Consider the following 26048-nt stretch of genomic DNA (forward strand, 5'->3'; position numbering starts at 1 on the left):
TGGGGTGGAATCTCCACGCCGCTCTTGCAAAGATAGAACCTTTTATCTTCAAGCTGCAGGGTGTCTGCAGCCCAGGCGGGCCTGGCCAGGGGCTCCAGCATTCCGGAGGGTCCTGAAAACATAGCTACTTCCTCAGGGACAGGCTTCACAGGTATGTGTACCCTGCTCTCCTAAGGACCCTGGGCTAGAATTAACGACCCGCTGTTACTGTCTTGAAATCCTTCATCGGTTTTGAACAAGGGCAGGGTATTTTCATTTTGCCCTGGGCCCCTCCTGTTATGTAAGCTGTCCTATTTCACTTTTTGTTGTCTACCCTGAATTTTGCACTATGGAAACATGTTGCTATTTTTTTTTAACTTAATAACAAAATACCAAAAAGGATAAAAAGAAAGGAGGACACATTTATTATTTGTTGTACACGTTTTGAAACAGTTCACACGTCCATTGGTGCTGCATACACAGGATACAGAAGCCCAAACGCCACACATCCCATCCACGGTCCGATGCACTCCCAGGAGAGCCGTGTGAGGTGTAGAATGCCACTCCCAGGAAGGACACAGAGACGGCGGCGTGCTCCCAGCCACCTGCTCTCTGCCAGATCCGTGCCGCTGCCCGGGATGAGCCAGCCCTTACTCCACAGCTGGGTGGGCAGACGAGGCTCCCCAGACTCTCCTGCTGACCCCTTCGCCCCTGCAGGATCCCCTGCCTCTGGGAGTATCTTCAGAGTCAGATGCCATCAGAAGTCCTGGGCTCACGTCCCAGCTTTGCTCAGAGCTCAGGGCCAGATACGTCTGTGTAGACAGGAGACTTCCATGGAGGGCATGGATGTGGCTTGGGAGCCTCTGAGTGGTCATTTTGCCCACCCTCTTCAGGCTGGGTCCTGTCTATGCTATCTGTTGCCGGAAGAATCTGCAGGGAGAGGGAGTCCGTGAGTTTTCCAGGTCCCTCAATTCTAGCATTTGTCACTTATGTGGATTTCTTGCCTGAATCATTGATGTTACAGTTTTGGCTCAGTTCTTACTAGCTGTAAGAAATTGGGATTCTCCTGCCCCATAAATCTCGCAGGACCAAACATGCCCCCAGTCTGAGAACAAGCTTTGAGGATCAGCATAGAGAGAAAAGCCCTTCTTCAAGGGTCATGGAGAAGCCACTGGCCACGCAGCACGGGAGGGAAGGAGCACTGCTGCCCTCTGGTGGCCAGTCAGCAGAGCATCAAGGAGCCACTCAGGGGGCAGGATCCCTTTTGCTTGTCTCTGGGATATCAGCTTTGAGTCCTCAGGTAAATGAAAGTTCTTTCACTGTTCCTGGAACACAGCAGATTTGTCCTCACCTCAGGGCCGTGGCTCTTTCTGCTCCCTCTCCATGGAATGCTCTTTGTCCAGATCTCTAATGAAAGTCATCTGTTCATTCTCTAGTCCTGGGGCCAAATGACACCTCCTCAGGGAAGCCCTCCTGGACCACTTTGTCTGAAACAGCACCAACCCCAGTCTCTGTCCCTTTCTATCCCATTACCTCGGTTGCTTTGTCCAAGCACTCATCTGCTATTTGAAAATATCTGTTTAAATTCTGTGCCTATCGCTTCTCTCCCTAATCGGAAAGCCGGGTCCAGGAGAGCAGGGTTCTTGTTTGTTTCATTTGTCACTGGACCTCGGCGCATTGTACATAGCGGATGTTCAACAATACTTGTTGGAGAAATAAATAAATGCATATCAACCAGAGCAACTGAGATTTAAGCAGAGCTTCTGGTCCTCAAAACCATATACCCTGAAGGCAGGACACAAACCACCCCCATTTGACAGATGAGCCAGCTGAGGCTCGGAGAGATTTAGAGGAGTTGTCTGCGCATCCAGCAGAGAGGAATGAGCCCGTCCTGGGTGCCTCTCCTGGGCTCCCTCCGTCCTATACCCTAGAGGGGGTGGAGTGTCGTTCCAGGCCTGGACAGTGGCCACCAAGGGTTGAGGCAGGCCCTCGCTTTCTGGCGCTGGTAGCCGGGGTGGCCTGAGCTGCACCCTTGTCCAAAGCTGTGCCGTGGCTTTGCGGGTGCGTGGCGGTATGGGCGAGGAAGGCCAGTCCCCAGGAGAACGTAACGGGACTCCAGACACAGTGGCCTGTCTGCAGAGATGTGCGTTCTGTAGCAAGAGTGTGTTTGGGGAGGGCAGGTAGCAGGAAGGCTGGAGCCAGCCAGGGAACGGTGACTCCTCCCGGCCCGAGATTTGGCTGTGACATTCTGGGTTCCATCGGGACCCCTGAGGGCCCAGCCCTGTCCTCACTACACTCAGCCCGAGGCAGGGGCTGTGCTCTGATCTGGGCCCAGCACAGATATAAGGGTAGTGCCTGGGCTGGGCTTGGGCAGATGGGGTGGGAGTGGGGGGGGGGTAGGGAAAGGCTGGTGGGGGCGGGGATGCCCAGGCCGTGGGCAGGCTTTGTCTGGGCATCAGAGCGGGAGTCTGAAAGATCAGCAACATCTACTCCTGGACTGGTCTTCCGGTGAGAGCTTGATGGAGTCTGTGAGGTAATTCTCTAAGATGCTTCGATACTGGGGAAGGAAAAGAGAAGTCAGAGTTCACATCCTGAGAGGCAAAGATGCCCACCTGCCTTCTGTTTCTCACTGGCCAACGGTGGTTGGGCTTTTTTGTCCCCTCCCCATTGCGTTGTTAGGAAACTAACAGAGGGGGTGGGGGCGGGGGTGCGTGTGGGGCACTGGTCTTCCCCACCCTCCTCTGTCCTCACCTCCTCCTCCAGCTTCTTCCCAGGAGCCCAGAGCAGTTGGCTGGCACCAATCTCCTGACCTACAACACGGTCCCATAACTTTCCATTCTCCAGAAGGAACATGGAAGTGGCCAGTGTCACCTAATCCTTGAAAGTGTCACCTGAGGTGACATCTGACCTCCAGCAGAGATGATGACAGCCCTCTCCTGATTTCTGTTGGAGACCTCTCCTCTCAAACACCCCCACACCCACCCTTCGTTCACCATGTCTGCCTCCCAGCCTCCCCCACGGCCACCCCTGGCACCTGAGAAGCCCAGTCAATTCTCTGTCCTCCCCCAGATAGACTCAGCCTTTCCACTGGGCCTATTTGGCTCTTTGCTACCTTCCCAAACCCCTGTGTCCCAACAAAGCTGGCCACTTCTCTCCCAGGACCTCTTGGCTCAGGGTGAGGCTGGGGTGGGGCAGGGGGCCCTTCCTCCAAGAGATGAATACTAGGGCTAAAGGGTCTCTTCTTAAAGGGACCCCATGTCTTTATTCTGCCTGGCTCTCACCAGTCACTGGGCTTGGCATCCGTGCTCCCCCACAGCTGGTATCGTGTGGGTCAGTGGCCCTCACCGAGCAGCACCCATCACCACTGGTGAATGTCACAACCCTGTCCCAGGAGATGGCATCAGGCCTCACTTGCTACACCCTGATGATGGTAGCTCCTGAGACACAGGAGACGGTCCCCTGATGCCCCATGACTGAGGGGTCATTTAGCCTCACATGCAGAGGTCATGGTGCAGGGCCTGGGATCCAGCCCTTTTTCATATAGTTTGTTTCCTGAAAGTCCCTGTTTCTCGGTCCTCCCAGGTTGGGTCTCAGGGCCTCCTTAGTCAGCCTCGGTGATGGGCCTTGAGTATCGCTCAGCAAATTATTATATTATTTTTTAATGTTTGTTTATTTTTGAGAGCGAGAGAGCCAGAGCATGAGCCGGGGAGGGGCAGAGAGAGAGGGAGACACAGAATCCGAAGCAGGCTCCATGCTCTGAGCTGTCAGCACAGAGCCCGACGTGGGGCTCGAACTCACAAACTGTGAGATCATGACCTGAGCCGAAATCGGCTGCTTCACTGACTGAGCACTCCCCCTCAGCAAATTATTTAGAGTTATTAGAATTTATATATATTTATTTTAACAGGAAGGATGAGTCCTGGGGGTTGGGGGGCAGTGTATGCCCTCCAAATGAAGGTCTATCTCTCTGGAGATGTCCCCACACCACAGATTGATCTCCCCCTCTGCTGGGGAGGATCTTAGCCCACCAATTACAGACCTGACCCAGAGCACCCCAGGGCTTCCCCGGCTCTCACCCTGGGAGAGCAGAGTCCCACCCAAGGAGCCTGAGAAGACAAAATGGGGCCAGGTGGCTCCTTGTCCCCAGCACCTCCCAGGCCTGGTGTGCGGGCTCCAGCCTCTGCAGCCCTGGATGTGTCCCGTCCTCCACCTGGACCCTGCCGCTGTGTGCGGGGCCCTCTCACTCCACGGAGCTGAGGTGGTTAAAATCCCGACACTTCCGGATCTCCCAGTGAGGGACAAGGGAGGGCAGAGCATCACTGTCTAAGCCCCTTTTACCCTGGTGACCCAACTCTCCCTGAAAGGCAGGTTTGGGAAGCATTCTCTGTTTTGTCCTTTGTGGGTCCCTCTGTCACCATTCAAGCCAGAGACCATGAGCAGGATCAGGAACTTCCCTAACTGGGTCTTTGGACCCTGGGGGCAGGACTGTTGCTTCATCACCCCTGAGTGTGCCCCCCCCACCCCATGTCCACCCGAGGCCCAGTGGGGGGCCCCAGAGCCCCTCATGAACAGAAACCGTGCCGTTGTCTGCAGCACCAGCCTGCAGGGAAGGGGGTGTGGGGCCTCCCGAGCAGCCACAGAGTTTCCTGAGCTCCTCTGCACTCTTTCCAGATCTTTCTAGATTCGCATGGGGTTCTGCCTCTGGAAGGGGTGAGAAACTTCCTCACTCATTACACTGGAGAAGCCTGAGGCCTTCACGCCGGCCTTCTGAACCCGATAACATTCACACGGCCCCAGGTCCAGATCACCGGAGTGCTTCCCATCTGTGACACCATTGCAGGTAATAACGGCGTCATCTCGCTCCTCGGATTTCCCACAAAACTTCTAAGCAACCAGCGGGCCGTAATTGGGTTTCCTGTCTAGCTCTTTTCTCCAGGCCCCTGTCCTCTTGGCAAGATGTGCATCCCAGTGCAGAGCAAACCGGAAGTGTCCTCACGCGTGCACCTACTGCACCTAAGGGATGTGACTGTGCCGGCCTGTCCCTTCAAGCCTGGTCGCCTCTGTGGACCTGCCTTCAGACCCTGCATCTGGAGGACCTCAGAAAGGTCCTGTGATTCCACCAAGCTTACCCGCTAGCCAGCCCGCTTCCCTCCTGGGCATGGTGATTGCGTCCTTCCCCAATTACCCTCAGGAGCCGGGCCTCCATGCTGCAGCTCACGCCACAGGGGCAGGGCCTGACAGCCCCAGCAGGGATGGTATTACCAACTTGGTAGGAGCAGAATCTCATCCGTGCCAATCCCCTTAAGTAGGTGGTGTCCCTTCGTATCATATTTTGGAATAACTAAGTATCCTAGTCCTTGAAAGCGGCCAGACGGGGGCGTCTGGGGGGCTCAGTCGGTTGAGCGTCCGACTTGGGCTCAGGTCACGATCTCGCGGTTCGTGGGTTCGAGCCCCGCCGTTGGGCTCTGTGCTGACAGCTCAGAGCCTGGAGCCTGCTTCGGATTCTGTGTCTCCCTCTCTCTGTGCCCCTCCCCTGCTCACATCTCTCTCTCTCTCTTTCAAAAATAAATACACATTAAAAAAAGAAAAAGAAAGTGGCCAGATTGGGACCGTAAAGTAACCACCTACCATCTTTCCTTTCAGAATGTTCCCCGAGTACCAGTTCTGGTGCCATGTTCACAAATCACTCCAACCAGAATTCACTGCAGAGCTCAGGCATTTCAAGGACGTGTGGATGTCATGTGGCCCGTGGACTGAGTGCATCACCCCCTTCCTCCCGTGATGCTCCTGCTTTCCCCTCTCTTCTCTAGCTTGGTCCCGAGCATCCCATCTGAGCGATCGTGCATCTGACTGCCAACCTGAATAGCTCCCGATTCCTTCTCTCCTACATTCAACCATCATGAGCCCCTGAGGCTCTACCTCCAACGTCTGTTCAGTCCACCTTGTCCTGCCAGCTGCATTCTCTCGGGCTTGGGCTATTGCAGTACCTTCCCAACCACCCAGAGCCCATCTTCCATGAAGCAGAAAACTCCCTTGCTGAAAACCCTTATACACAGCTTCCATTTAAAATTTTTTTTTTCAACATTTATTTATTTTTTTGGGACAGAGAGAGACAGAGCATGAACGGGGGAGGGGCAGAGAGAGAGGGAGACACAGAATCGGAAACAGGCTCCAGGCTCTGAGCCATCAGCCCAGAGCCCGACGCGGGGCTCGAACTCACGGACCGCGAGATCGTGACCTGGCTGAAGTCGGAGGCTTAACCGACTGCGCCACCCAGGCGCCCCTACACAGCTTCCATTTTAAAACAGCTACCTTCTGTCTATCTATCTATCTATCTATCTGAGAGAGGGTGTGAGTGGGGGAGGGGCAGAGAGAACGGGAGAGAAAACACTGGAAGCAGGCTCCGGGCTGTCAGCATGGAGCCCAGAGTGGGGCTCTAACCCAGGAACCCTGAGACCACGACCTGAGCCGAAACCAAGAGTCCTATGCTTAACCGACTGAGCCACTGAGGCGCCCCCAGCAACTTTTTACTTAGTGCTTTCTCTGTACTAGGAGTTGTTTGACTTGGTCCTCGCAACAGCTCCATTAGGAAGATATTATTTGTACTTTAAAGAGAGGGAAGTGGTGGCTTAGGGAGGCCGTGTGACTTGTGAGTCAGAGGGGGAGTCAGGATTTGCAGTCAGATCTCCCCGGCTTCAGAGCCCCAGGTCCTCCCACCCCAGCCTGGGGCTTCCTCCCCTTGCCGCCTCTCACATCTCCCCTCAAACCCTCCAGCACCGTGAGCAAGACACCTCCCTGGGGAGGAGGGGAGAGGCCCTTGCCGGAAATGTCTTTGAGAACTCATCTGACCTCACGACACAGGTGTGCAAACTCCAGTTTCACTTTAAAAGTGCACGTGCGTTTTACAGTCTATGCTCTAGTAATAATGGTTGTTCTGTTTCAATGGGAAAATATTTCTCCTCCACGTTTTTAAGGAAAAGGCACACCCTGCGGGGCTTCAAGGTGCCAGGTGAGCCCCTGTGTGCCTCGGGTCCAGCAGCGCGGTCTGGACACCATGCGCCCGCTGCGTGAAGTCCAGGCGCTTGGTGGGGGCTCTCTGAGCCTTCGGGATCCGTGCTGTTGACCTTGTGGGCCTCATCGCTCGCCCCACACCCCCACTTTCCTGCATGCCACATTTCCTCCTCTTACAGATGGACCCACAGTTGCTTCCTCACGTGAGCCCTGTGGATTGGTGCCTGGCCTCTGGCCATGCCCTTCTCTCTCTCCTTCTCCTGTGCCTGCCCCTCCCCCACCCTCCCGTGGCCACCTGCAAACTGTGCTCTGTCTTTCAACACCCAAGTCACACGCCACTTCTCTGGGGACCATCCTTGCCCACCCTCGCCACCAGCCACCACTGAGTCATCTCCATGCCTTGACTTTGCCCCCTCTGTGGCACTTACCTCTGTGACAACCTGTTTGTGAATATCCTACTCCTCTACCTGACCTTAGAGCCCCTGAGGTCCGTATCTCCAGCCCTGGCCTGATAACTCAAGAAATGTTTACAGGATTGCATTATTTCCATCTTATAGATGAGGAAACTGAGGCTCAGAGGAGTCATATGCCCAGGGGTCCACTCAAAAACACCAGGGCAGGATTCAAATGTAGGTCAGTTTCGCTGTGGATACCATACTCGTGACTTCTAGACTTCTCATCAGTAAGTTTCCCCCATCAACGTGAGGGACTGACCTAGGGTTGCTCAGCCGCTCTTTTGCCAAGTAGGATGGATATTAAAAACAACAACAACAGGGGTGCCTGAGTGGCTCAGTCTGTTGAGCATCTGACTCTTGGTTTCGGCTCAGGTCATGATCTCGTGGTTCATGAGTTCAAGCCCCGCGTTGGGCTCTGTGCTGGTGGCCAGCATAGTGCCTGCTCTCTCTCCCTCTCTCTGCCCTTTCCCTGTGCTCTCAATCTCTCTCTCAAAATAAATGAACAAACATTACAAAAAATAAAACAACAACAACCAAGCAGACAAGCTTCATAAAGTCGACACAGCAAGAAAGATGTAACTTTAAAAATAAAGGACACTCCAATCGACAGCTGACTGGATAAAAACGTGATATATATATATATATATATATATATATATGCACACAATGGAGTATTACTCGGCAATCAAATAGAATGAAATCTTGCCATTTGCAACAACATGGATAGAACTAGAGGGTATTATGCTAAGCAAAATTAGAGAAAGACAAATATCATATGATTTCACTCATATGTGGAATTTAAGAGACAAAACAGATGAACATAAGGGAAGGGAAGCAAACATAAGATGAAAACAGAGAGGGAGACAAAACACAAGAGACTCTTAAATACAGAGAACTGAGTGGTGCTGGAGGGCTTGTGAGTGGAGGGATGGGCTAAACGGGTGATGGGCATTAAGGAGGGCACTTGCTGGGATGAGCACCGGGTGTTATACGTAGGGGATGAATCAGTGGATTCTACTGAAATCATTATTGCACCCTATGCTAACTAACTTGGATGTAAATTTAAAAAATACTAAAAAGAAGAGAACGAAGGACACTCCTTCTTCAGAAAGGACAGATGCTGACCACACACAGACACTGGCTGTGGGCCGATGGAACTTCTCCGTGACTCAGCATTTGGCAATCACTGTTCTGTGTTGGTGCAGGATCATTTATCACCTCTCACCATACAAGGTCAAACAGCCTTCTTCAGTTTCCAGGGGAGTGGCATGAGCAGGCACATCTGTGGCTTGAGAGCCAGCGTTACAGGCTGTATCATAAAAGCCACAGCCCTCGGTCATGTGCTCGAGACGGACATCCCCTGCTTCCTTTTAACATGAGACAGTGAGGGCTGGGGGCCGGGAGGGGAAGCATACGAATATAGCCTGTGTCCGGCCAAACCCTGCGATTAAGGCTTCTCCCTGGGCAGCCTCTTGGGGGTGGTTGCTGTTTCTCTCCTTGGTGGACGACCGCAGACGGGGCCACGGGGCACTTCCGTCCGGGGCAGCTGGCAGCACGGGGCCAGGCGGCCGGTCGACCGCAATGACGGCAGGCACTCCCACGTCGGGGACACCCCCCATCTCCCATCCTCCTTTCTTCAATTCAAAATCATTGCTGTGATGAGCTTTCCCCCTCTCCTGAGAAGCCCACCGTGATTAAATGTGGCAGAAGAATGAGACAAGCTGAGCCCTTCCCTGCGCCAATGGCTCGAACCCTTTTCTGAGTTTCCAGACTCCATATGGGAAGGGGAAGAAAACCCTGTTACTGCTTCCAGGCAGCCTTCCCTGATCTTCCCCTCGTCCCCCTTCCCATCCCTCACAGCTGGGCTGCGTGCCTCCCCTCCCCCTGCCGCTGGGGCCACCTCACCAAATCCTTTCACGCCATGCACCTGTACGGTAACCACACATGGGCCTATCGGGCTCCCCTCCAGAGAGCCAGGGTCCCTGAGCCCTACCTGCTGCCGGCCACAGAGGACACACTCCACACGGGGGGCCCACAGCTGTCCATCTGTTTGCCTGGAGGATGTCAGCCACTCCCGCAGACCTGATCGTCCATCTGGACAAATGCTCGGCGCTGTGGGACCTCTCTCGCCAGTCAGGACTGAACTAGACCATCAGCTCTCAAACCCTCCCTACATTGGAATGTCTCCAGGGGAGGCACAGAAGCGTGTATTTTAGAAACTCCACAAGGGATCATCAGCCGGACCGAGGGACCACTAACTATATAACCCAAGGTAGGTTTAGACTTCTGGCACTCTGGGGTTCCAGAACCAGAGCACTGCCGAGCCCATTCAGCAACTAATCGAGACGACGAGCCGTCCGGTCCTACCCGCATCCCTACCTGAGTCCGGTGTGTTGTTCTCTGAAGCTCCCCAGTTTCCCATCCTCGGGGCAGCCCTGGAAGATGATACCGCCATAGCCACTTACCCTGGACAGAGCCCGGCTGGCCAGCATCTCGAAGGCCTGTACCACGTTGATGTCATTCTTGGCACTGACTTCGAAGTAGGGGATATCTTTCTCTTTACACCAGCCCTGGGCCACCTCCTGGGGCACCTGAGTGAGGGGAAGAAATGATCGCTTTGTATCACCATGGCCACTGTCATCGTATCGCCCTCTCTCATTACCACCCTCGTGTCTCGCCATCCCCACTACTACTCCCATTTATTGAGAAACTTCCGTGTGTCTGAAATTCCACGTGTGTTATTTCTTTTTTTTTTATTTTTTATTTTTTTTTACCTTTATTTATTTTTGAGAGACAGAGAGAAACAGAGCACAAGTTGGGGAGGGGCAGAGAGAGAATGGGACATAGAATCCGAAGCAGGTTCCGGGCTCCGAGCTGTCGGCACAGAGCCCGATGCGGGGCTCGAACCCATGAACCGCAAGATCATGACCCGAGCTGAAGTCGGATGCTTAACCGACCCGGGAGCCCCTCACATGCGTATTTCTTAACATAAGTCTATGAGGTGGGCCTTTGTGAGCTCTGTTTTCCAGATGAGGAAAGTGAGGACTGGAGAATATAAACGTGCTCAGAGTGTGTGGGGTTGAGCAGGATTTGAACACAGGCTCGGCAGAACGAGAGCCCAACGTACTATATGCTGTTTTCCTAAGGCTCCTTCTTCAGTCCCTGTATAAGATAAACATGATAGACACTAGCCGGGGTGGAGGGCTTCCTTCCCCTGGGCTGGCTCACCAGAGCCCATGCCCAGGAGGTCTGTTGCTGAGCAGAGACTCAAGTCCTTGCTAACCCTCCTTCCCCAGGGTAGAGTCCGAGGAACAGTTGATAAGCCAGATACTGTGTTAGATATCTTGTCATCTTCACTCATTCAATCCTCCCAATGACCCTGTGAGATGGGTCTTATCAGCTCAATTTAGAGATCGGAACACTGAGGCTCAGAGAGGTTCAGCGATTTGCCTCAGATCACACAGCTGAGAAAGGCAGAGCTGCGATGCAGTCCCGCTCAGAGCTCCTGTGGCATGGGCACTGCCCTCTGCAGGGCACTGCAGGAGAACGGTACCCTTTCTCCCTCTCCCACTGGACCATTGATTCCTTGAGCTCAGGCTCACGGTCTCCTCAGCTCTTGGCCTGGCAGTGTGGGCCACTCAGTACAGGCAGAATGAGCACATCTCTACCCGAATGCAAATGGCTGATCAGAGTTTGATCGTGCTGGTTTGGAAAACTCCTGAGAGCCCTGGGAGTTACTTCCAAAGACAATTGGAACCATTGACTTTAATCCCTGATGAATTATTTCAGGGAGGAAGAAATGGCCATATATGGAACATTGGCTGTGTTTGGTACTTTGTAGTCATGATTTCATTGTGCTTAAGGGAGCCAGGGTTTTTTTATCATGAAGAAAGGACATTCTGCCCCTCTCCCAGAAGACAGCACAGCCAGGGGGCAATCAGAGAATGCCTCCCTCCTGCAGGTCCTAAGGATGATTATCTCATTGCGATTAAAGGACGCATGACTGTCTCGGCTCCCTGGTCTCAGGAGTGGCGGCAGCACCGGAGGCCCATGGTGGTCTCCCACAGAGCCTCTGTTGACACCAGTATTGCCTGGCACTGGGAGGCTCGCCTTGGGAGACTGGAGGGTGCAGCCCCTTAGGTCGACTAAGCAGCCTGCCCTTTGGGGAACTAGCTGACACCTCCATACCCCGTGCCTGGGTTCTGGGGGGAAACCCCAGGCCTTTTAGTCTCGGCCTCAGATCTCCAAGACCTTCCTGCCTTTATGGGGAGGGGTCCAGAATTGGCCAGGACTGCTCCCTTCCATGGAGCACAGATGCCCAAGGCCTGGTGAGCAGGCAAGAAGGTTCACAGCTCAGGAACATTCTGAACTCTTTGGAGGAAGCGCCAAGGGTAACCCACAAATAAATAAGTATTAGAAATTAACATGCTGTACCTTGACGGGGCCTTAGAAATGCAAAGGGCTTCCTATCTTTTAAAGTCCTTAAGTGTGAGGACTGGACTCAGGCTTTTCACTGTGCCTTCCCCCTGCCCACCCTCCACCCCCACCAGGTGATGAGCATTTTGCTGAGCACACCACTGATGTTCTGGGGTTGCAGTAAAAACCGTAGTCAAGTGGAAAGAAGCCACAGAGGACTCTGCTTCTCCAGGATGTAGGGAGATCTTTTATACTTCATGGCACGAGAAGCAGATGCCCGGATTAGTGCCCAAGGTCACCCGGCAACAGAGCTGGGGGGACAAGGCTGCACCTGCAACCCGCTGATCTCGGCTCCCTTCTCTCCCACTGGACAGTGACTGGGCCTGTCTGGTGCCTGGTTGTGACAGATGTTTTATCTCATTTGTCCCCGATCTTTCTCTGTTGGGTTTATATGGAATGATTAAGTCGCGCTCCAAAATGTCAGTTGAGATTATGTTGCAAATTAACATTCTTTTTGTATGCCCCTTCTCCTCTCCCAAACTGAACCCCAGCAAGCGGGCCTGGGAAGAAAGCCACCCAGACAGCGCTTTTCACTATTTGCTTCCAATTCTTGTTACAATTTCATCATTGTCTCAGCCATCTTGTTCTTTATTTATTTATAAAATAATAGCTCTTTATAATTTAGGCTCTGACTGTGGAAATAAACTCAGGGTGCGGTACTTGGGGACTTGGGAAATAGGAAATTTTTGAAAGCTTTCCTTCTGTTAATTTTGCTTTGGGCTGACGATATATACTATTAACAATTTGCTTCTCCTGTTATCTGCTTGTTCATCAGAGGCCAAATGTTTGACAAAACTAGCTCAATTCGCGTAATTTTATTTATGACGTCTTTGCATCTCATATGCATTTTAAGCGATCAATTGTATGAATGTTAACATTAGTGTGTCAGATACATCTGAAACCACTACCAAAAATAACTGAGACTTATTTCCGAAAATGTAATCCCCATGTTACGAATCAGTGATCAGTCAGAAACTGCCTTCCTGAACATAGAGCAAAGGATTCACATCCTAGTGAATAAATCCCTCATAGCATAGGTATTTGCAGAACTGTTCTTTCTAGCAAACTAGTATTTTTTCACTATTGCCTTCTGTAGAAGGAATAGGGATTTTATTTTTTTATTTTTCTTTTTCAACGTTTATTTATTTTTGGGACAGAGAGAGACAGAGCATGAACGGGGGAGGGGCAGAGAGAGAGGGAGACACAGAATCGGAAACAGGCTCCAGGCTCCGAGCCATCAGCCCAGAGCCTGACGCGGGGCTCGAACTCACGGACCGCGAGATCGTGACCTGGCTGAAGTCGGACGCTTAACCGACTGTGCCACCCAGGCGCCCCAGGAATAGGGATTTTAAAAAATCAAAGTCAGCAATTTCTTTAAAATCATTCTGGTGAGATATGTACATATATATTATTGTTCTAAAACCTACATAAACACAGGATTTGCCATTTTAACTATGTTTAAGGGCACAGTTTGGTGGCATTAAAGCATATTCCCGTTGTCGTGTCGCCGTCACCCCCATCCAACGCCAGAACTTTTTACTCATCCTAAATCTAGCAGTAGACTTTTAAACATTTATCTCCTTTTCATTAAGTGAGAAAAACTCCTGTGTTTTCCCAGCTCATCCCTTGGAGAACGTAAGAGGGAAGGTAAACGATGGTTTCTGTGGGCTCAGTTTGCCAAATGCTTCATAGCCATCATTTCCTTTAAGTCCCCAGCCACCTCATGGAATCTGTGTCTGGTCTGCACCTCACAGACGAGGACCCTGGAGCTGGCCCAGGGCAAGCACGGACTGGAGCCCAGAGAAGGCGCTCCTTCAGGTAGCTCTCGGCTAGGCTCGTATGCGCTCACCTCTGTTCAAGTGAGAGCCCAGAGCGTGCCTCCCGGCTGGCCTTCTCTGTTCCCCAAGCCCTCTGCTAAGCTGGGGCAAAACAAGGACATGGGAGGGCAGTGGTGTCCCGGCGTCACCTCTCCTCACTCACGGTTCCTCCTGTCTACTTCCCTGCCCTCATTTCATTATTGCTTAGCGTTTTCCCCACCTCTGCTGATGCCTACTCTACCAGTGCCCGTCCCGGGGCTGCCCTGTGGAAAGACGAACTCCCCTTGCTTCCCTCCTCCAGGGTCCTCTGTCATCTCCCTGTCCTGGCTGAGCCCTGGCTTTTCCTGGAGTCTCTGTTCCCCCCTGTCGCCCTCTCCGGTGGGGGCTGTGTCTACACCCTGCTCACCGCAGACCCCAGAGATAGCGATGAGCTTGGCTGGGGCCTCACTGCTGCCTTCAAATCTCTATTCTTCCTCTCTTTCTGCAGAGCAAAGCTCCTCCCCTGAGGCATGGATGGTCCCCTCCACCCCTCGAGTTATCACCGGCTCTTTCCATGCTGCTCGTTTCCGTGCTCATCCTGTTGTTTCCACCTCTCAAGGTAGCCTCCCCTGCCCCTCCAACAGAATGCATCTTTTCTCCACTTCAGTCTCTTCTTCCCAGGGCCTGACCCAGGACCTCTGTCAAATGTCAAATCTGGTCTCCCATTCTGTGACCCAGTCTCCTTCCCTTCCACCTCCTCCTGTCCTCACTCCTGTCCTGCCCTTCTGCCTTGGACACTGCAGCTAGCTGCTGTTCCTCCAAACCTTCCCCTGGCTCTCTTCTTTCCTGGGTCGCTTGTCAGTGCCCCCACACCTCTACTCTTCAGCTACTCTCGTCTGGAAGAACCTTAGTCCCAGGTCCCTTGTTCCTGGCTCTCACCCCATACATGGCTGTTGGGGAAAAACAATCCAGACACCAGCTCCAACTCCTGGTCTCCTCCTTCAGCTGAGCCCCTAGGGTCACCCATCTGTTCTTGTCTTTGTCCTTGATTGCTCTCCAGAGTAAATGGCAGAGCTTCACTATGAGTCTTGAGACTTCTACTTGGTCCTCTTTCGCTTCCTGCTCAACAGAAGATGGTGCCTCTGATTTCACTGAGAAAAAGTCAGAACCTCATGCATGCATCCGTCCATCCGTCCGTCCATCCATCCATCCATCCATCCATCCACCCATCCATCCATCCATCATTCCAAATGATGCCTCAGTTCTATTACTTTTCTCTATTTGAACCATTGTGAAAACATAGTTCAAATATGATGGCTCGCTTCCCCATTCCTTTTCTCTACACGAAACACTAAGACAATCTTGTTCAAATGGTTCTTTTTGGTGTCATTTTAGGTTTGTTTGGCACAAGAGCATCTTTTACAAATTAAGTCTGCCTCTATTGTTTTCTCATTGGTAGGCAATAAGGAAAGAGCTCTAATCAATGCTACTGCAGTGGTAAATACCTACACGAGTGGGGTCCCTGCAGCCATGGAGCAGACCGCCTGCCATTGCATAGCCAGATAATCCAATATATGCCCATGGTAATAAAAAGATATATTACTACTTTCCCAGAAAACTTACAGATTCAAGAATTGATAACTGTGATCCCCTACCTGACCCTGGGTAGAAATACTGTTTTACAGGTAAATTCAAATTCCACCTGCCTACCGCTGATGCCTTAATTCCTCCACTCCCTGTCTCTAGACAAAATTGCTTTCACTTCTCAAGTCACAGCATGCTATTTCTTGCTTTTGCTCATGCTGTTTCTTCAGCCTGGAACCCACCTCCCCTAGGAAGCCCTTCCTATATTCTGGGTTTGAGTAAATGCCCTTTTCCTGTGGTTGCCAAATATCCAAGGTATATCTCCGTCATTTTATTTACCGTAATGTATCATAAGCGTTTTTAAAGTGTCTGTATGCACTACCAGGCTGCAACATTCTTAAAGTAAGGACTGTGCCTGATTCAGCTCCCTGTGTGTGGGACCGACCACAGTGCCTGGCACAGAGTAGGTGCTCATGTAATGTTGGGTGAATGAACGAAAGAATGACTGGTACCTGCCGGTCTGCGAGATCAATCTTGTTTCCCAGCACCACCATGGGGTAGGACGGTTCCATCGGAATCGTTTTGGCCAGGACGTCACCCCGCCAGGTATCCAGTGCTTCAAAAGACTCTAGGTCGGTGACATCGAAAGCCAGGATGCAGCCATCAGAGCCTTTGTAGAATGTGGACACCATGGAGCGAAACCGCTCCTGTCCACCCGTGTCCCAGATCTGGAGGGGAAGAGCAGCCGCCCCATTGGGCTGTGATGAGTGCCTGGAGATAGACCCAGCTGGGTGCCATGATGTCAAAGTGTCCTTTTCTGGGCAGGAAGCAGACAGCCCCGGCACAGGTGCTTGTGGTCCTTTCAAGCACGGGCAACTCAACCCTGTCGCCCGTGTTCGTGACAGTATCTTTGCACTGTCATTTAGCAACCCAAGAGCACTTAACATCTGAGCTCTCACGTTCCCCCTGGGCCATCAAGACAGGCACAGTTATTCTCACTGTTATTCTCACCTGATAGATTTGGACCCTGGGAATGACTTGCCCAAGGTCACTTACCAACGTTTCCAGTGAACCTGCGACTAGGAATAAGGCCTCCCAACATCTGGATTCGCCCTTCCTCCCCACCCCCGCCCCCCGCCCCAGATCAGGGATCAGCATTGCTTTTTCCTTAAAGGGTCACATAGTAAATATTTTAGGCTTTGTAGACCTGACTGTCTGTTGCAACTACTCAGCTCTGCCTTTGTAGTGCAAAAACAGTCATAGACCGGAAGTAAACAAATGGGCATGGCTGTGTTCTGATAAAACTTTATTTGTAAAAACAGGTGGTGGAGCACATCTGGCCCATGAATTGAAGTTTGCTTATCTCTGCTCTAGACCATTGTAGTTCCTGGTGCACACGGCTGTGCGAGTGGCCATCTAGGGAATGTGGGATGATTTCAAGTACGCAGGCTGAAGAGGGAGAGGCAGAGCAGCTTACCTGTAGCTTCAAAGTTGTGTCATCCAGTATGATAATCTTGGAGAGGATGCTGGCCCCCAGTGTGGTCTGGTAGTCCTCGTAAAACGTCTTGTGCACATACTGGTGGAGGAGGGAGGTCTTTCCCACACTGAAGAAAAAAACCCAAACACGTGAACAACACACACACACACACACACACACACACACACACCCGGACTGTTCTCAGAATCTTGTCATGCGCCTCTCGCTGCCAGCTCTCTGTGATTCTGAATTTCTAATTTTTGCAGTCCAAGGACCACAGTGAGCAGTAAGGGATCAGGGAATGGACTCTAGAAGTAAGGACCAGTCCGGGACGCCTGGGCGGCTCAGTTGGTTAAGTGTCGGACTTCGGCTCAGGTCATGATCTCACGGTTCGTGGGTTCGAGCCCCATGTTGGGCTCTGTGCTGACAGCTCGGAGCCTGGAGCCTGCTTCCGATTCTGTGTCTCCCTCTCTTCCCTTCCCCCGCTCGTGCTCTGTCTCTGTCTCTGTCTCTCTCTCTCAAAAATGAATAAACATTAGAAGTAGGGACCAGTCCGAATGAGGAGAGAAGTTTGCGGAGAGTGGAGCGTCCCACAGGTCAGGTCTTTCCTATATTTGACAGAGGTGGGAGGACAGACGGATGCCAAGTGGCTTGTCTAATCCACATAGCTAGTCACTGCAGAGTTAGGGCAGATCTGGGACCAGTAACCAGACAGCCCGACTCCCAGCCTCTTTTGCCCATCTCTCCTCCCTGGTGCCACTCTGAATCAGAGAGACACCCATGGCCGGTGGGAACTATGCAGGAGGCCTCACTGCCCTTGGGTAGGGGGCTGCTTCCCAATCCCCACACCCTGAGCTGATCTTGGCTTACTCACCCCAGGGCTCCGATGATGATGAGTTTCAGGTCCACCTTCTTCCGGGGATTCATGGAGGGGCTTCGGAGCCTGTAGGGAAACAGAAGTCATCTGCATGCTGGCCAGAGTCCCGTGTGGCCATTGTCACTAAGGCTGGCCTCTACTTTCCCTTCCTTGATGTGCAGATCACTGCTCTGGGCCCGGGACCCAGGTGGGGCCGTTCTCCAAAGGAGATAGGGGACCAGCAATGCTGCCACCCTCCCTCAGCTTCCCCTCGGGGCCTCCCCAAGGCTGGAAGTGTGGTGGCCCCACAGGACAGGCACATCTCTCCCTCTTCAGCATCACCAACCCTGTTCTTGGAGGCAGCCTGGAGCGCCAAGAAGACCGCACGGGGTTGAACAGAGGCCTCGAGGACAGTCAAACCAGCAGCCAGGGGTGGAGGGCAGTGCGGGAAGAGGAGATGGGGGCAGGACAAGGGGTCCATTGTCAGGACTGCCCGAGAGGCTCTGGATGGGAGAGCGCCCCTCCCCCAGCCCGAGGTGTTGCTGCAATCACAGAATCAAAAGGCTCTTCTTTAATGCAGCTGGTGGGGGTATAATTGGTACATGTTTCTGGAAAGCTACTTGGCAGCAAGTATTGAGAGCCTTAAAAATGTTCCTGCCGTCCACTTCTAGGAATTTGTCCTGGGGAAATAATCTGAGATGCAGGCAAAGATTCAGGTTCAAGAATGTTCTTGACAGTATTATTTATAAACATCCAACAACGAAGAAGTGGTTAAATAAATCATGGCACACAATAGACTATTAACATGGACTTTTGGAGACTATCATACTAATGTGGGAAAATGCTTATGCCATAGGGTCTAAAAGAAGACAAGACACTGCACTGTATATACGATACCATCACAAATATGAAAATGTCTTCCTACTTGCATAGGAAAAAGCCTAGGAATAAATATACAACAAACTTACGTGGTTGATTCTGCGTGGTAGGGAAATTATACAATTTAACGTTTGTTCTCTGTGCTTTTTAGTATGTTCCATTTTTAAATAACACACATGTCAAACAGGTATTGTTCCTGTAAGAAATAGTATGTTTCTTTCCTATAAGAAAGAAACATGTATATATGCATGTATGCATTTTACATATACATGTACATATTGATTAAAAAGGTTTTTTTGATGTTTATTCACTTTTGAGAGAGAGAGAGAGAGAGAGAGAATGAATGAGTGTGGGAGGGGTAGAGAAAGAGGGAGACACAGAATCCAAAGCAGGCTCCAGGCCCTGAGCTGTCAGCATAGAGCCTGATGCAGGGCTCAAACCCACGAACTGTGAGATCATGACCTGAGCCGAAGTCAGACGCTCAACCAACTGAGCACCCCATACTATTATTATTTTTCAACAAGCGAAGGCAAAACTGTTGCAGGGGATTGTGCTTAACTGGCTCTTTGGCTCTACCCTTACACGCGTATGTATGTGTATACGGTTCCCAACTCCTGAGTGCTCCAGACTTGGAGCAGGTAGGCATGCTGAGCAAACCTTGATCTGACTCAGCCTGGCTGAGGTGTCAAAAAGGCCAGTTTGAGTTTCCTTGGGGTCCTGGAAAAAGCTCAAAACAAGACGTTCTGAGGCCTTGGTTCTAATTCTCTCACGTTGCCACCGTGTGACGTTGGATCATTTACTTCCCCTCTCTGAGTCTTGGCTTTCCAACTAGAGAATGAGCAAGTTGGGCACCAAAGACTCAAGGTCCCTTCTGGTTGAAAAATACTTTATCAACTGGAGCTCTAACTCACTGGCCACAAGGGCCTTGCCCGGGGGTGCCTAGGCCCCAGGGACGTAGGGCTGCTAGTGCCCCTCCACGAGCCATGTCGTGGCCCCAGGGTGATTTGAGGCTCGGCTCAGAGCTGTTTGTCCGAAGAGCCAGAGCTGGTGTCACTGGACCTTCTGCGGTAACCCAGGAGGGCTGGCTTGGCATGATGGGCAAGACCTCTTTGTGGTAATCCGCGACAGTCCTTCAAAAAATCCCGACACGGTTACTGCATTCCAAAGCCCTGCACTAGACACAAGCATGAGCACAAAAATGGACCAAATAGGAAACCACCCTAAGGAGTCATCATGGGAGAAGGCACAGGCTGAGTGATTACACCAAAGACAAAGCATAAAGCGTCCCAACAGAGGCACAAAGTGCTGGGGGAATTCAGGGATGGGAGAGAAGCCTTGAAGGAAGGAGACATGTGGTTGTGCGGGGGGTGATATTTCAGAGGGAGGGGATGAAGTAATCAAAACCCTGAGAACAGGTGAATGGAGAGGGTGGATGGTTTGGAAGGGTGAAGCAAAGGGTATGGAGATAGGAAAGCAGGGAGAAGAGGTAAGATTTAAGGTGGGTCCTGGAGGTCCGACCAAGGACTCGGTCCTCTCGTTCATTCAGCAACCATTCTCTTTGCTCCAGACAGGCAGAGGAAGATAATTCAAGGTATTATCCAGGGCTGGCATTTTGTCTTGGGTGTCACTGCCCACAGGGAAACCAGCCAAGGGAGAAGTGGCACAGAAGCTTGTGAAAGGTACATGTCTTCAAGCATCAGTTACTGCTCAGAAGGGGAGTGGGAGCCATGGTGAGCTCTTTCCTAATGGCTTTGGTACAAGATTCCAACCTAGTTTTAAAAGCCAATGCAGTGCCCTTAGAAAGGGAGTCAGGACCAAAGGGAGGCAGGGACCAGTGGGGAAGGAATCAGCACTGACGGAGTACCTGCAGGGGCTGCTCTGCGTCCTCTGATTGCTTCGAGAACCCTCCCAGTAGCCTTATGAATGAGTCTTGAGACTCAGAGAAGCCAAGTCATTCATATCTCATCCAAGGCCATACAGGTAGTACGGGGATGAGCCAGCGTTTGCATGGAAGGACAGAGGAGGCTCCTCTGTGCCACGTTGCCTCCTGACCTCTTGAGTTTGAGCCCATGGAATCTGTGCGCATAGGATCTGGGGTGCTGGGCTCCCGTTTGGTGAGCCCCGACAAAACCCTAGCAGAGTTGGAGGAGATGGAGAGAAAGGTGGCCAAAGTGACAAGAGGTACGAACGGGAGCCGAGGGAACGGGTCTGTGGAACAAGAGCTGTTGTGTGAGGATTGACTACCAAGGTCAAGATTTGGCCACCTTAGTTGGAGGGGAATGTGTTCACACACAAGCTGCCATGCTGGAGTCATATCTGTGCTCACGCTATCCTCTAACATGTTTTCCACCCAGCATCGCATAGAGGACTTTGTGAATGTGCAAACAAAAATATGCATATCATTGTGAGGTTAAATGAATGAATACATTATTATAATATGTTTAACGCCTACAATACATTATTATAATATATTTACCGGCCGCAATGAAAGGTTCAAGAGATGTTAGCTCTTTCGGGGGCACTTGCGTGGCTCAGTCGGTTGGGTGTCCGACTTCGGCTCAGATCATGGTCTTGCAGTTCGTGAGTTCCAGTCCCACCTCGAGCTCGCTGCCGTCAGCACAGAGCCGGCTTCAAATTCTCTGTCTCCCTCTCTCTGCCTCTCCCCCACTTGCTCTCTCTCAAAAATGAATAAAAATTAAAAAAAAAAGAAAGAAATGTCAGCTGTTTTATGACGATTGTTAGCACACAAAACGAGCTTGCCGGACTGACACCATAGGTCTCTATTTTACCACCCAAGAACCAGGTGTCTAGGGGAGTTTAATTGTTTCTCTCTAAAAACACAGCCTAGAAGTGGTAGGACCCGGATTAGGAGCTAGGTTTGGAATCCAGGCCTAACTCCGCCGATCACACCCTCACCTGCTCATTCTACTGTCTCTTCTGTAAAACTAGGATGAAGATCACACACCTGCCACCGGGTGCCCCTGTCAGAGAGGCTCCGGGGCTGGGTGGCGTGGGCTTGACATGGGACAGCGCGACCAACGTGCTTATGAAGGGGAAGTGGGGTGAGGGCGGGGCGGGTAGAGAGTGTGCATCAATATCCACTACCTGGGAAGCTCTCTGCAGATAATCAAAGATAATATACAACATAACAGTGGGCAAGGAATATGAATAAGCAACCCAGAAGTCTTATGAATGAAAAGCCATCAGCTTCGAAAAGATACTCAACCTTACTAATTTTTAGAGACATACAAAGTTTAAAAATACCATTTTTTTTTTACCTCCAGAGAGTGGCACAAATTAAAAGGACTGATGGTGAAATTAAGTGTTGGCAAGTGTATAGGGGAAGCACTAATATGTATCGTTGATAGGCTATGAATAGCACAGCCTTTTTTGGAGGGAAAGTTGACAGTAGCAAAGTTCGATACACACGGGCCACAGTCTAATTTTAGGCATCTACCCTCGGAACGCACCTATGCTCAAACATACCTTTGTACAAAGACGACTGCTGGAGAACATTGTCGTAACCCGAGTGTCCATCAATAAGAGATTCTCTACATAAATTATGATCCATTCAGATTCTGGGATACCAGCTGGCTTTAAAAAGAGTGAAGTGGGGCGCCTGGGTGGCTCAGTCGGTTAAGCATCCAACTCTTGATGTCAGCTCAGGTCATGATCTCACGGTTTGTGAGATGGAGACTGCACGGGGCTCTGCACTGACAGCGCGGAGCCTGCTGGGGGTTCTTTCTCCCTCCCGCACTCTCTCAGCCCCTCCCCCACTCGCTCTTCTTCTCTCTCAAAATAAATAAATAAACATATAAACGATCAAGAAAAACAAAGAGTGGAGTAATGAAGTAGAAAAAAAGTGATAATAATTTAAGTAAAAGAGAACATCCCTGAACGTTTTGTACAGCATGATCTCAATTGCGTAAAAGCAAACAACAACCTTGCTTGTGTGGCTGCATAGTTAATATCCTATTTGTGCTTGTCCTGCATACACAGAAAGTTGTGGATAGATACACATTAAATGATTAATAGGAGGTAGGGAAAGGTAGATGAGAAGCTAGGGGCTATTGTTTTATTTTATATATGTCTTGTGTTAACATTTGTCACACAAGGCTTAGTCGTTACGTAATGAAACAGTATCAAATGTACTTAAAGAAACTTAACATTTCTTTATTTTTTTTTAATGTTTATTTATTTTTGAGAGAGAGAGAGAGACCGAGAGTGAGCGGGGGAGCAGGCTCCAGGCTCTGAGCTGTCAGCACAGAGCCCGACGCCGGGCTTGAACTCGTAAACCACGAGATCATGATCTGAGCCAAAGTTGGACGCTGAATCGACTGAGCCACCCGGGCACCCCTAAAGTTCCTTTAAAAAGAGCACATGGGTGGATGACAACCCCAAGTCATCTGAGTGTGATGTCCTGACAAGACAAATCACTTTGGTGTCTGGGGCAGGAGAGGGAGGTCATCTCGTACCAGGGAGTGATCATGAGTTTTGGAGTCAGCGTTCTTATTCTACCTCCATACATTTGTGACCTTGGGTGAGTTGCTTGACCTTGGTGAGTCGGCTCCCTCATGGGTGAAGTGGGCATCACTTGTGGCTGTGGCTTATTCTGCAGGGGGGCACGTGTCATTTCTGATAGCACAAAAGGCTCCTCCAATGGGGAAGACCCAGATGAATGGTTACTAGTTGCATGGGGGCGGGGCAGAGATCTGATTGGTAGCACCTGCCACTTTCTGTGGGGTAGATACTCCCACCGTGGCGGATTTCAAGCTATCAGTGTGGAGCCTGCTCCAGCACGCTGTAGGAGGAACCCCAAAGGTCATCTTCTCCGATCCCCCACCCAGGGCTTGAGCCATCTCGACCTCATTCATGGAAAGACGGAGCTGGCTCTGCTCCCATAGAGCTTCTTCCCTCCACTAGGGGTGGATTTCTCCTGGGGCCACAGAGAACATGCAATCTTCCTCTGCCACATGCCAGCCCTTCTGAGGTTTAATGTCTTCTCCTTGGTGTTTCTTGACTCTTTCTTCTTCGGATCCTTGTGACTCACCTTGGCCTTGACTCTGAGCTCCCTTTACCCCACTACCACCCTAGTCCCCTTCCCGTGGATGTGCCCTTCCAGCATGCTGCTGCTGCAGATCGCCTACCCCTACTGCAGACTCTCAGAAGGGGAAGGATTTGCTGAGGCTGCTACTTAAAATAGCCTGGCCCTTGGGTCCCAGGACCCCTTAGGGGTCCCTTGCCCCCTAGCAGCAACAAGGGGGTGTCCAGAACTGTGTCACCGGCGAGGGAAGGCAGCTTGGTGGCAGACACCGGTTGGGCTCACCGAGGAGCATGTGTAGGTTTCAGACGGTGGCTGAAGTCCCTTCCCATGTCGCTGGGCCCTGCCCTTGGCCGGACTTCGGCCATAGCTGTCTTTTTAAGCCTCTTCCCGCCCATCCAGCTACCTCAGATGCTTCAAACCAGGGCATCCTCTTAGAGGCCAGGCTGAGTCACCACCCTCTACTGTTAAATAACAGTGACAAGCAGGCTTGGTACGCAGGGCCCTGCCTTCAGCCAGCCCCGATCCACCCAGACCAGAATCTGCAGGCGACTCAGCCCCCACTGCATGTGACTAACTCCTCTCCCCTTGTTGCCTGGGAGTCCTTCTAAGACTGGAGCCCTGGTCCTGCCCACCTGCCAAAGTTACAGTGTAGCTCAGTCCCTAGGAGCAAGAAAGCCTGGGTTGATGCCCCTGGGAACACACACGTGCGTGCACGCACACACACAGGCACACGCACACCACCCTAGGGTTTGGGGGCCAGTCTTACACGAGCCCTTGGACTTGGTCTGCTCTCACCATCCTACTTCCCTTCTCTCCCTCCCCCACTGGCCCCAACCGGGACCCAGGTACAATCTTCGGCCTCGCTGGTAAGGCGAGGTGTCACTTCTGCTGACAAGGAAGAAGGATGAGGGAGACCAGTGAGCAGGGGCAGATGAGAACCCTGAGGCTGTCAGCCTCCCCGCTTTGCTCCCATCGACCCCACTTTCAGTGCCTCTCCTCCCTGCTACCACGTCTTGGAAAACGACAAATGCGTCCACCCTAAAAAGAATGGGATTTACAGTCGTGGGAATAAAGTTTGTCTTTGAAAATAAATGATCTATGGAGCACGAAGCTTTATTGCCCTGTGGGAAGGCTCACGACTCTGCCTTGCCCTCCTAAATCCTAGCAGGTCTAGACCTGCTCCCCTCCAGGCCGTGTGTCCATAGCTCTGCTTTCGGGAGGCTCAGCGCTCGTGTCCTTTAAGTTCTTTGGAAGTATTTGTCCTGTCTCCCCAAGTAGACTCTCAGTGCCCAGAGGACAAGAAAGTGCCTCCCACCTCTCTATCCCTCCGTAAAGCCTGACCCATGCTGGGAATATTGAATCTTCAATAAACAGTCATTCATCCATCCCCATCTATCCATCCACCTATCCATTCATCCACCTGTCTATCCATCCATGTATCCATCCGTCCGTCCATCCATCCAGCATGGGTACTATATGCCTACTATGAGTCCGCACTACGTAGGTCTGAGGGTACAGACAAGTTACTATTTCCATGGGACTTGTGTGGTGGGGCATTGACTGACGAGCTCAGAGAAGTTATTTTTATAAATGCATGCTGCCTGGCAATTCTAGGGCACCCTGCAGGTTATAAAATGCCATCACAGTCCAGTGGATTCCTGAGTCAAGAACAGCTAGTTAGTGGCAAGCTGAGACTAGAACCCAGATCTGTCCAACTCTGTTGACTGGCTTGCCTAGCACAGCAGAGCTGTGCCAGGAGACATATTTATGAGTTAGAACAAAAGGACACTTTTCTACTCTAGGAGTTTCTCTTTCCCCAATGAGACGCTTTGGCCAACGGGTTCCACCCAAGGAGGTGCCCTGTCGATGTGGCAAGGCGACCTCGGGTGCTGGCTGGCCTTCCTCTGCTGAGCCAGTGGCAGTGTCCTCCCGCTGAGACTGTTGGCCCGTGCAGAGCCGGGAGCCTGGGCCCCAGCAACCCAGGCTGGGCTGGGCTCGGCGGGGAAGTCCCTTCCACCTGGCTCGCTGCCATGCCCTGGGAGTTTCCCTGGTGGGCAGTGGGGTGGAGGGGGGGGTTCGGGTTGGATCTAAGCCCCGCGGCTGCCAGATTCTAAGCCTCATCCCTGCCTCCATTCCCCACCTCCCTCCCCAAACCCAAATATCTCTAGGGCTTGCTGGGACAGACAGAAGAACTGAGAAAAACTTTCAAGGCACTTACAGCTGTGGCTGCTTAGCATCTGGCCTCCCCTGAGGGCAGGCGGGCCGTTCTCTCTCTCGGAGTCTGGGGGTCTCCTCTTAGAGCAAAGGTCTCAGCCGGTTCAGAGGAAAAAGGCTCTGGAGCAGAAGAGCTTATTGAGGCCAAGCTACTTCCTTCTGTTTTCCTCCTCTCCCTCTCGTGCACAGACTTGGGAAAGTTGCAAAAGAGGCTGGGCCGGGTGAGCTCAGCTGTGTGGGTGGAGGGGGTGGGGTGGAATGGGAAGCTTGGCTTCAG

General features: G+C 51.7%; 1 protein-coding gene across 5 annotated transcripts; it reads right to left on the reverse strand.

Annotated features, from left to right (window-relative positions):
* Window positions 1-381: 381 nt before the first annotated feature.
* Window positions 382-25974, reverse strand: RAB7B (RAB7B, member RAS oncogene family). 5 transcript variants are annotated; one of them, XM_043569288.1, is made up of 7 exons: window positions 25776-25974; window positions 20990-21190; window positions 17653-17721; window positions 16779-16905; window positions 15814-16029; window positions 9911-10036; window positions 382-2536 (listed from the first exon to the last, which is right to left on the reverse strand). In XM_043569288.1, the coding sequence occupies exons 3-7, from the start codon at window positions 17703-17705 to the stop codon at window positions 2456-2458; spliced, it is 603 nt and encodes a 200-aa protein (XP_043425223.1). In that variant the 5' UTR covers window positions 17706-17721; window positions 20990-21190; window positions 25776-25974; the 3' UTR covers window positions 382-2455. The 5 variants fall into 5 exon arrangements, with proteins under 5 accessions (XP_043425223.1, XP_043425224.1, XP_043425220.1 ...); XM_043569289.1 differs by lacking the exon at window positions 20990-21190 and having other exon boundaries at window positions 25776-25970; XM_043569285.1 differs by lacking the exon at window positions 20990-21190 and having other exon boundaries at window positions 2400-2536; window positions 9825-10036.
* Between the last annotated feature and the right edge of the window lie 74 nt (window positions 25975-26048).

Source organism: Prionailurus bengalensis, chromosome E4 (genome assembly GCF_016509475.1).
Source record: "Prionailurus bengalensis isolate Pbe53 chromosome E4, Fcat_Pben_1.1_paternal_pri, whole genome shotgun sequence".
Classification (NCBI taxonomy): domain Eukaryota; kingdom Metazoa; phylum Chordata; class Mammalia; order Carnivora; family Felidae; genus Prionailurus; species Prionailurus bengalensis.